General features: G+C 44.1%; 1 protein-coding gene across 1 annotated transcript in view; it reads left to right on the forward strand.

Moving 5' to 3' along the window:
• Positions 1 to 11,946, forward strand: part of LOC114703937 (vomeronasal type-2 receptor 26-like) — a 45,252-nt gene that overhangs the window by 28,067 nt on the left and 5,239 nt on the right. Inside the window, exons 5-6 of the mRNA XM_037202097.1 lie at positions 2,763 to 2,886; positions 5,653 to 6,591. Of these exons, the coding sequence (XP_037057992.1) occupies positions 2,763 to 2,886; positions 5,653 to 6,591 (1,063 nt within the window). The remainder of the gene's footprint in view (positions 1 to 2,762; positions 2,887 to 5,652; positions 6,592 to 11,946) is intronic.

The raw sequence follows: 11,946 nt of genomic DNA on the forward strand, positions 1-11,946 counted from the left end.
TGGCTCTGGCATTTCCAAAATCTTGGGGACTTCAAGGCAATTCAGGCTTTATCTTCAAAGCTTCATGCAATGACCTCTTTAGGCCTCCATTCAGGGACTCCCAGGACACATGCCTTGCCTCAGCATCTTTCCAGAGTCTCAGAGGCAATTTCCATAACCCTTTGCTTCTCGCCTAAGAGCCAGAACCATGTAGCCAGACTGCCAAGTTCTGTTGCTTACTGGGACTGGAACATGGCCCTCTCATTCAATTACATCTTTATCAGCTTTCTGTTTTTGATGGTTTTCTTCACTGCTTAACTTAGGCTGTCCTGAAACTGGACCTGCAGACTAGGCTGGCCTCAAAGTCAGAGATCCACCTGCATCTGCCTGCTGATTTCTGGGACTAAAGGTGTGCACCACATACCTGACTTTAAGTTTTTCTCTAATTCTTTTTCACAAGTTGGAAATTTAGCTGAGAGGGGTCTTGCCCTGTGGTCACCAATCCCTTTATTCCATTTCTTAATCTGTTTATCACCCTGAACTCAGGACTTAGCTCCATTCCAGTTCCTGGTGTTCCTTTTCTCCTCAAACTTTACATTTTGTATTTTTCCTTGCTCTGTTTGTTGCTTTTCATTATAAATCTGTCTTAGAGTTAACACTACCAACCACACAACACAGTCTATATTTGGCTGTATTGAAATTTCTTCTGCCAACGAAATTAATCCAACACACTTCACTTTAGCCTCAGGCAGACCCTTTGGACAAGAGCAAAAAGCAAACATACTCTTCAACTAATTATCACAAGAACAATCTCTAGGCCACACATTAGTATTCTTCTCTTCTGAAACTTCTTGAGCAATGCCCACTGTTAATCTAATTACACTTAGCACCTAGGTCTCTACGCTCCTACTAGAATGGCCAAGCAAGCACCACTTAAAACTTTCTACTGCTTTTCTAATCGACTTTCCCATGGTCCATATTTTTTCAAACAATAACATGATCAGGCCTATCACTTCAATACTTCAATACCCAGTCCCAGTACTCAATTTCTGTCTTAGGCTTTATATTGTTGTGAAGAGACACCATGACCATGACATCTCTTATAAAGGAAAAACATTTCATCTGGGTGGCTTACATTTTCAGAGGTTTAATCCATTACCATCTTGGTGCAGCATGGTGGCTTGCAGGCAGACATAATGCTGGAGAAGGAGCTGAAAGTCCTACATCTTGGCCTACTGGCAACAGGAAGTGAACTGGGTCACTGGGCATGGTCTAGCATATATAATACCCCAAAGCCCACCCCCATGATGACACACTTCCTCCAACAAGGCCACCCCTACTCCAAAAAGCCACATTTCCTGATAGTGGCACTCCTTATAGGTTTATGGGGGTCAATTTCATTCAAACCACCTCAGGCATAAGATCCAATCATTCTTTAAAGACCCACTGTCAGGTAACCAATGGTCCACACAGGGGACTTTGGGAAACATTTGAGGTTCAAGCCCTGACATTTACTATCACAATTAGAAGCAGTGTTGAAATAGTTATGTCTATGTGTGGAGTGTGGTGCATAGAAATGCCTCAGCTGCCTAATACCAGTGTGCATAGAGTTCTCTCCTCTACAACTTTATCTAACGTTGTTCTGCTGGCATCTCCAGTCCATGGTGGCCTCTTAAGGCTTTCCGCATGACAATGAGATTCCCTTTGTTAGATTTTTCAAGCATTAAAGATACATGCTATGTCTTCCAAGGACTTCTTTGAAGAACCTTTCAATGGCCATGATCATGGGAAGGTTTTCTGCTGTCTTCTGTTGTGGCAGCGATATCAGCATGCCACACTTCCATCTTCATAATCCTTACCTGGAGGTTGAGTTCTGCTAAGAAAAACTGAGTCATCCTTGGCAGGTCCAAGGTAAAGGAGAGGATGATCAATTGTGGTGTCAAAATGATTGTGTGTGTGTGTGTGTGTGTGTGTGTGTGTGTGTGTGTGTGTGTGTGTGTTGAGGGAGTCAGTACTTAAATTTTTCTCTTATTGAAGCTGGACGATACTTTATTACTAGTGTTTAATATAAAAATAGCATTGCAGTCAAACTGTAGGTCTTAACAGTAGATGGAGAAAAGTCAGAGAGACCATCATGTCTTCTGAGTTAGACATGGAGTGCATCAAGCAGCTCCAAGGCTGTGGAGAGCTTCAGAGAAAGAAATTGAAAGCCAGGAGCATCAAGGAAATCATGATTGGGCTGTGGATTTTTGTAATGGCTGCCAATACTTAAAATCTTTTTCAAAGATTTTTTTGCATATATAGAATTTTCCCTGCATCCATTTTTGTGTACTGTTGTGTGTGCCTGGTGTCTGTTCAGGTCATAAGAGGACACTGGATTCTGTAGAGCTGGAGTTACAGTGTGAATTGATATATGGGGGCTTGGAATCAACCCTGCTCTTTTTGAAGAGCAGCCTGCAATTTTAACCACCAAGCCTTCTCTCCTGTCCCAATACCTTTAATTGTTGATATAGGAGTCCCAGAGAAACTGGAAAGACAACATACCAAACTGTTTAGCCATGTTTTTGAATCCTTTAGTCAAGTAAGCCAGATGTAGTCATTCCTATATAACATCCAAAGGTACCTCTCCAGTCTGGCATCTGATGGGACAGACATGTGTTTTTCTGACAGTCATCTATCTCATCTAGAATTATGTGAGGCAACTGTTTTGTGCTGCGTCTCAGGCTGAGGTCAAGCATCTGTATTCCTGCAGTCCCTGGTGACACTATGCTCACTGTTACTAGGTTCCCACCTCTGTCTGCAGTGAAAGCTGCCTTCCAGGGTTCAGCCAAGTGCCCAGGCTGGGAGCCCCTCACTGCTGTTTTGATTGCAGTCCCTGCCCTGAGGGACAGTTTGCAGACCAAAGAGGTAAGGGCATGTGCAGCTGGAATCTGGGGAGGGGGGTGAAGAGGGCACTGTGAGCCTCCTGTATTTGTCCATTGTCTTTGTTCCTGTTCCACTGCTGTGAAGAGACACCATGACCAAGGCAGCTTCTAAAAGAAAAGCATTCAACTGGGGGGTTATTTAGAGTTTTAAAGTGCAAGCCCATGACTGTCATGGCTGGAAACTTGGCATTAGGCATGCAGGCACTTCATTAGGCATGCATGCACTTCATTAATAGTTGAAAGATTACATTATGATTCACAGGCACCAGGCAGGAAGGCAGAGAGATGGAGAGTGGGCCTGGTGGGGGAGTTTGATCTTTCAAAGGCCACCCCCCTCTGACACTCCTCATCCAACAAAGCTACATCTCTAAATCCATTCCCTCCAAATCCAACAATTATCAAGCAAACATTCAAATATATGAGCCTATGAGGGTCATTTTCAATCAATCCACCATATCCACCCATTGAGATATTGCACAGTCTTTTATTTTCTGTGGAACACCAGAAGAACTCTACTCCTATAGTTGTTCTTAGGTAAATGCTTTAATGAGACAGATAAGTGTATGAACCATCATTGGACTGCATAATGAATTCTCCTCTAGCAAACACTACATATCTTTGGTCCCCAAACAAGAAATAGGCATAAGTTTACTTCTACCAGCTTCTAGTAGTCCTGTAATGGAACCCTGGCTTTTGCTCACACTGATGAATTTCATTTGCTTTTAAAACCTTTTGTAAGTGGAATTGCCTGGTAGATGTTCTTTTGTGATTTTTTTACTCCTCTGTATTAGTGGGGTTCATTCCAGAGGTTGAATGGCAGGAGACCACCACATCCCATAGTGTTTGAGCTGCAGAACTTATTCCTTCACCATTCTGAAAGCTTGAAATGCAGAGCAAAGTTATCATCATCAGGGTTGGTGTTGTGTGTGGCCTCCTCACTCTTGCCCTGACACAGTCATCCCCTCACTGTGTGCTCTCATTTCATTGCATGCGCGTGTGCGTGTGCGTGTGCGTGTGCGTGTGCGTGTGCGTGTGCGTGTGCGTGTGCGTGTGTGTGTGTGTGTGTGTGTGTGTGTTGTATCCTCTTGGTTTTGGTGTGTGGTTTGATTTTGAGACACCATCTCACCCACAGCCCTGGCTGGCTTGTCACTCCTCATGTTGACCTGTCTGTCCCCAAACTGATAGAAATCTACCTGCCTCTGTCCCTCAAGTACTGAGATTGAAGCCATTCCAGACACACCCAGCTCCAATTCCCTCTTCTTAACAGGATAGCAGCCCCATTGGAATTAGGGACTAATTCTAACCTGGGGACACCATTTAAACTTTATTATATCAGCTCTAGTTTACTTATGGCAAATTATGTCCCATTTTGAGGTGCTTAGAGACAGGACCTAAAAAAATGAATTTTGGAGGCACAGCTCAGTGCTAAACCTTTTTAATTTGACCAGTTGCTGATACTATTGGAAATAAATGAACCATTAAAAACTCACAGAGGAGACAGGTTGTAGTGGCACATTCCTCTAATCTCAGCACTCAGGAGGCAGAGACAGGAGGGACTGTGGGGATTCTGGTCTGCCAGTATAGTCAACCCAGTGATGGCCAGGTTCAGTGAGAGATCCTCTCTTAAAACCTAAGGTGAAAAGGGGGCTGAAGTGGTGCCTCAACAGTTAGTAACACCCTCATGGTGGTTCACAACCATCTGTACCTCCAGATTCAGGAGAACTGATGCCATCTTCTGAGTTCTGCAGGCACCAGGCATGCACATGATTTCCATGCATAGGTATAGACAAAAGAGTCTACAAGTAAAATAAAATAAGGAATTATAAAATAATAAGCTTCAGAGTCTGGTAAAATGGTTCATCATTTAAAGTATTCACTGTCAACCCTGACAGCGTAAGTTCAGTGCCTGGGACCCACATGGAAGAAGGTGAGCTCCAAATTCAAGACAGTTGTACTGACCTCCACTTGCACACCTTGGCATGTCTGAGCCCATGCAAACATACACACAAACAATAAACAAATAAGTTAGATTAGAAAAATAAGGAAGGGGAAGTGGTTGAGCAATATCTTGACAAGTATGTGCATCCACTTACATACATGTGTGTACACACAAACCTGCACATACATAGCTCACACAATTTAGGTATAGTGGTGCATGCCTCTAATCACAGCACTGGAGAGAACATGGAAGAAGGCTTAGGAGTTCAAGGTCATCCTCCGTAACTCAACAAGTTCAAGGCCAGCCTGAGTTACATGAGACACTCTTTGAAGACAGAAACAAGACTCCTCACATAAAACAGATACTGTGATTTTTTTCTCTGTATCTCTGCCTCTAATATCAGCCATCTGCCTCATCACCAGAAATACTTTATAAATACATGACTTGATGGAAAGGCTGTAAGAGCAGTTAGTGCTTGGGATGACTTCCTTCCGAGCTGGTGCAGTTCATATAGTGTTGTAGAAATGATGTCTGTCACTTTGCACAGCTTTGGCACAGGGAGGAGGGGCTTAGACCTGCCTCAACAGAATGTGCCAGGCTCTGCTGATTTCCCTTGAGAGACCTTGCCTAGCAGGAGGTCATCTTAGGGAGTGGGTTGGGGATGGGGTTGGGTGTAGGAGGAGGGAGGACAGGGGAATCTGTGCCTGATATGTAAGATGAATGGAAAATTTCTTAATTAAAAAAATAATAAAAAACACCTTCAAAAAAAAAAAAGAAAGAAAAGAAATGGTGTCTGTGTGTCTCCCATAGACATGAAGAGCTGTCTTCTGTGCCCCAAGGAGCAGTACTCGAGCCACACGAGAGACCATTGCCTGCCCAGGACAGAGATCTTCCTGGCCTTTGAGGAACCTCTGGGATTCATGCTGGCTTTGGTGGCACTCTTCCTGGCTGGTCTGGCTGTCCTGGTTCTGGGAGTGTTCCTGAAGCACAGAGACAGCCCTGTGGTCAGGGCAAACAACAGAAGTCTCAGCTACTTACTCCTGCTCTCTCTTTGCCTCTGTGCCCTGTGTGCCTTGCTGTTCCTTGGGCGACCCAGTGTCTTGACATGCCTCCTCCGACAGACCACCTTTGCTGTGGTGTTCACGGTGGCTGTGTCCTCTGTTCTGGCCAAGACTCTCACAGTGGTCCTGGCCTTCAGGGTCACCAGGCCAGGGGACAGGATCCGGGTATGTCTGAGCCCTGGGGCTTCCACCTCAGTGGTCCTTATTGCTTCCTTCATGCAGGTTGTTCTTTGTGGGGTCTGGCTGGCCACCTCTCCACCATTCCCAGACAGGGATATGGTCTCAGAGCCCCAGCACATTGTCATCCAGTGCCAGGAGGGTTCTGGCACCATCTTTTTCTGTGTGCTAGGCTACTTGGGATTATTGGCTGTGGGTACCTTCTCTGTGGCCTTTCTGGCCAGGGGCCTGCCAGATGTCTTCAATGAGACTAAGTTCCTGACCTTCAGCATGCTGCTCTTCTGCAGTGTGTGGACAGCCTTCCTGCCCCTGTATCACAGTGCCCGGGGCAAGTCCACTGTGGCTGTAGAGATCTTCTCCATCCTGGCCTCGACTGCTGGCCTTCTGGGTGGCATTTTCATCCCCAAATGCTACATCATCTTGCTGAAACCAGAGAGGAACACTGCTGCCTGGCTCAGGCAAGGCCACCAGGCCCAGCAGGATAGGCCGTGTGAGATGCTCCAGAGAAGGTGTGTCCCCAGATCCATACCACAAAGCTTCATGTCCTAGTCCTAGGGGGCGTCAGCAGGACCAACCATGTGATTCTTGTCTCATTGTTTTTGTGTGGTTCAAAGGTATTGAAAATACAGATCAAGATTAAAGTGAGATACTTTCAGCAAAACACTCTTGACTTTTGGGTTGGTAGTGGCCACATAGATGGTTATTTTTTATTCTATCTCTATGTATTGCTAAAATTTATCACAATTAAGACAGTTAGAAAGGAGAGCTGGCAAGATGGCTCTATGGGTACAACCTTGGTTTGATTCCCAGGACCCAGATGTTGGATGGAGAGAACTGACACCACTAGTTGTTGCGTGACCTCTGCTCTCCAACTGTAGCACCCCCCCATAGGTGTACACAGTAAATATAAATGCAAAATTGTCACAAGGGTGATGAATTGATGACAATGTCAAGGGTTGGTATGGATGTGAGGAATTGACAGGCAGACCATTTATCTCTTTTTTTGTTTTGTTTTGAGAGAAACAGTACTAGGGATTGAACCTTTCACTGACAGTTCTTTCACAGACCTACTTTGTGATTCAGCAACTCTATTCTTATATACATATGTCTATCTATCTATCTATCTATCTATCTATCTATCTATCTATCTGAAAAATGAAAACATGTCTTCTAGGACTGTAAATGAATCTTCAGAGATTCATTGTTTTGTACTAAAAGTTCAAACAATGTAAATTTTTATGGTTAATGAATGTTTGGTATGGCTTACTCATCCCTACGATATTATTTGGAAATAAGAAATAAATATAAAAAGAAATAGAATACCATTTAATATCTGGTTAAACACTGAGAATATTACCTTGTGTTAAGGGATCCAGACAATGCATATATTTCAATATTCCTTTTTATGAAATATCCTGAAGAATTAAATCCATATAAACATATATGTGCCTAGTGGTTTCTTGAGGTTTGTTGAGGGTAAATTGGAAGTGATGAGTGTAAAATATGCAGCATTTCTAGGGTCTACTGAAGATCTAAAATTTGTTTGGTGAGGTTCTAGCTCAATGGTTCAGAGCACTCACTTCTCCTCCAGAGGACCTAGTTTGGTGGCCAGGACTCATATCAGGCCGCTCACAGCCACCTGTAATTCCAGCTCCAGTGGATCCAACACCCTGGTCTCTGTGTGCACCTGCACTCATGTGCTCATACTACACTACATGCTTAATTAAAAAATGATTTGGTAATGGTTGTAAGACTCAAGAATATGCTAATGACCACTAAATTGTCATCTCCTTTTATTTATTTATTTGGGACAGGCTCTTTCCACATCAACCAGGCTGGCTTCAAACTGGTAGCAATCCTCCTGCTTCAGCATCCTGAGTGTGCTCCCACGTCTGGCAGGTTGCATAATGTAAATGGATGAATTGTACACTATGTCAATTTTTTCTCAATAAAGCTCTTATTAAAAAAGAATTATCCATCAATTACAGAGTGTGAACTTCCAATATATTATTATTATTAAGAAAAATCATACTATTGAAAGTGGAAGTTAAATAACTATAGGTTGAAATATCAATGAACTGGTGTATTGCTGTTTTATTTTATTTACTTCTTTTTAATTGTATATATTTATTGATTGACAGATTGGTGTGCATGTGTCTGTCCATGTTTTTGGACATGCACAACCCAAAACACTATGTGGAGGTCAGAGTGTAAGTTTCAGAAGTTAGAGTTCAGCAGAGACCTTGAGATTTCATGAGTATCATCAGTCTGCCTGTACTTGCTAAGGAGCTGAGCCATTGTTTTGGCTCTATTTTTTGATTTCAATATGGGGATTATGTTCATGTTAAAAAATTACACTTATCCATTGAAATAATGTTGTTTGGAATTTGTCTTCTTACTTGAATGTATCTATTGTTTGTAGTGTGTGTGTGTGTGTGTGTGTGTGTGTGTGTGTGATGTCTTGCATGTGGAGTCAGAGGACAACTTTGTAGAGCTGGTCCTCTCCTTCTACCTCTATGTGGGTTCTTGGGACCACACACAAATCATCAAGCTTTTTATCAAGTCAATTTACCTGAAAACCATCTTTTGCATTCTTTGTCTGATCCTTAGAGGTGGGGCTTGATTTCTCCCATCCATATATTGTTATTTTGTTCAGTTCTATATTTGTACCCAAGCTCACCTTCCTGTCCACTCAGGGTTCATGTCAGTGCCTCAGCCCTTTTATATCACCTAGTAGGCTCCCCTCAAATAACCTTCCCTCCTTAGTTCTGCACATGTTGGGAAATTTTCCAGCTAAGGTAGAAGATTTCATTTCATTTGCTCCCTCCACATGCCTCACTCTAGACTGGTCAGCATTGCTTCTCCTCCTCATGCACACAGTGACACAGACAAGGTCCTGCTCTCTCTCAAGTTCCAGAAGACATAAGGATCCACTGCCTTGTCCCCAATTCCAGAAGAATGAGGTTTCACCCCACAAACTTTTCTCTTTGGGGTTCCCTCTTCTAATTAACTACTCAGCTAATTGTTACAGGATCACCATAGAGCTGGAGTCCAAGGACCATTAAGTATATACCCAGGTGGTAAGGAACAGTAACAGTTAAAAGGCATTTACACCCCCAGACTCCAAAGTGTCTGTGCTCTGCAAAAACAGATTTTAATATAACAATCTATTAATCTATATAATATAATGATCTAATTAATATATATAAGCAGAGAACTAAAACATTACAATAATATGGTCACCAGCTCAAGATTTTAAATTTCCCATGGCTGCTTCTTTTTTTTTGGTTTTTCGAGACAGGGTTTCTCTGTGTAGTTCTGCGCCTTTCCTGGAACTCACTTGGTAGCCCAGGCTGGCCTCGAACTCACAGAGATCTGCCTGCCTCTGCCTCCTGAGTGCTGGGATTAAAGGCGTGCGACACCACCGCCCGGCGGCTGCTTCTTAATATGTTAAAAAATTTATCTGAGCTCCAGAAAATCCACCTAGATAGGTCAGCGAGTTTTGGAACCAGCTTAAATCCTTCTGGGCAGATTGGATCTGCTTCAAATAGTTGCAACCCAAACTTTCCTGGTCTCAGGACTCCCTCTCTCACTCTGGGGACCTCCCAAAAGGAAATAATAATAATAATTCTTTTTTTCTGAGCTTTTACTCTGTTTCACTAGCATCCTGTCAGACACAAGCAGCCAGAGTCCCAGGCCAAGAGGAATGATGGACAGGTCTGAGGCAGCAGACAATAGCCCACCATCCCAGGATGCCCATCATCCCAGGATATTTGTCTACTTCAGAAACCCCCTTCTCTACCCCCCCAAGAGTCAACCAACGCCCACCAAGTCTGCTGGAAGCAGTTTTTCAGGAGAAATGACACCCCTATTCCTGTTCATCTGCTTTTTTCTCACAAGCAAAAAGTATGGAATGTTAGGATTCTGCTCTCTCCTCCAGCTGCATGACCAGTAGCTAAGTAAGGGGTCTTACGTCTTACATCATTTGTGCACTGCGTGAATTCATAATGCATGTGGTATGGTCACGCAATCTGTGCATGTGTGGTGTAGCTCCATAAGCCCACATGTGCATGTATAGGGAAATCCTTAAAAAGTCAGTCCCAGACTCCTCCCCTCTCTTCTACTCTCACCTCCCCCCTACTTTCTCTCTCCTATACATGTCTTTTATAGGCCTGGTCACTCTCTTCTGTTCTCTCCCCCAATAAAGCTCTGATACTGGGTTTTGTTGTGCCTTGTGACCTTTCCTCGCAGAGTAACAGCACCACATTTAAAACCAACAGGGAGGCTTGCTCCTTTTTTGCCTTCCCTTTGAGTGCCAATATTACCCTTACCAGCCCAATATTACACACAAGACCTTCTTTAAATGATCTTCCATCTGGTTTGGAACTGTGTCTGAGTTATGCCTTGCTCATAGCTCATTGAGTTCCAGAATTATAAATGAACCCCTGAATTTCCATCTTTATAGCAACTAACTAACTCATTAAACATACACACACAATGTCACCACTTCCCCACATAAACTTTTCAGTGCTTCCCTCAAACTCACAACAAAGAAGCTGGACTTCTTGGCTATGGATGCAGTTCAGTTGATATAGTGCTTGCCTAGCATGACCAAAGTCTTGAGTTGTATTCTCAGCATTGCATAAAACTCATCATGCCTATAATCCCTGCACTCTTGAGGGGCATGCAGGAGGGTTAGAAGCTCTAGGTCATTTCCTCTTCCTGCCAATCTTGGACACTCTCTAATCTTACAACTTTACGCCATTCATCTTATAACTTGCTCTTTAGCTTTCCCATACTCTTCCCTCTTAACACAGAGAACCATTCTAAGCATCTTTCATTGGTTAATGTGTTTTCTGGAGCCATAATTGCTTCTCTGTGATTCCTAACTTCATGTTGCTAGTGCATGCCTAAACCACCTTTACTTGCATTTCTTCAGTGTGGTCTTGCCCTCCATATATGCAACTTCACGTGCCATAAACAGGTCTAACTTGGCAGAAGTTTCTTGGGCTGTTTACTGTTCTATCCTCAATTGCTGCTCAATAAATGCTGATTCAAGGAAACACCACAGAGTAATTTGATGATTTAAACTCCCATAAGGTTTTGCCACCTCGAAAGAGAGTGTTGAGACAATCCTTGATGTTCTTCATAGGCAAGTGGGACTTCATAGGCAGGGGACACTCAGAATTAGGTTCTTCATCTAAAAAAATAGGTATAATAACAATCACGTTCTCAATCTTTTCAAGATTGAAGGAGATGCTTCCAAGAGATCATTCACCATCACCAACCTCTGACTTCCAAAGTGGCTACCCTGAAATGCAGTTTTACTGAGAGGCAGATTGAGCTTCCTAGCCGCCCAATCTATTCAAGCTCTTAGGTTCCTAGAGGTGGCAAGTGAGAGAACCACCCACCCTTCTGGGCCTAGGAAAGACGCGGTACCTAAGAGTCTTGACTTTGGATGGGGCTGCTCCGAAAATGGCCTCGGCTGACTTCCGGTAGAAGCTCGGAAGCGCGACTCCTTGAAACTACAACTCCCAGTAGTCCTCGCGTTGCTCCCTGGTTGCCTCCGGGGGGTGCGGCCGCCATTGTCCGCTGCCGACACAAGCCCTTATTCTGGACCGCAGGGGTGCCGATGTCGTTGTCGCCGAGAGACTGGCAAGTCTTCGGAACGCTCACAGAGAAGCGGCGCCTGCGGTCAGGGCTGGCTCACTGCCGGGGTGCGTCGGGAGCCTTCTCTTTTCTCGCCGACTCGGTGCCCCCGTTGCCCTCGACCCTCCGGCTCCCGGGTCTGGGTGCCGGGTTTCTTCAGGCTGGGAAAGGCCGGCCCGAGTGAGCCGAGTAAGCCAGGCCTGGGACGTTGTCTCCG

The sequence above is a fragment of the Peromyscus leucopus genome, chromosome 1 (assembly GCF_004664715.2).
Source record: "Peromyscus leucopus breed LL Stock chromosome 1, UCI_PerLeu_2.1, whole genome shotgun sequence".
NCBI lineage: Eukaryota > Metazoa > Chordata > Mammalia > Rodentia > Cricetidae > Peromyscus > Peromyscus leucopus.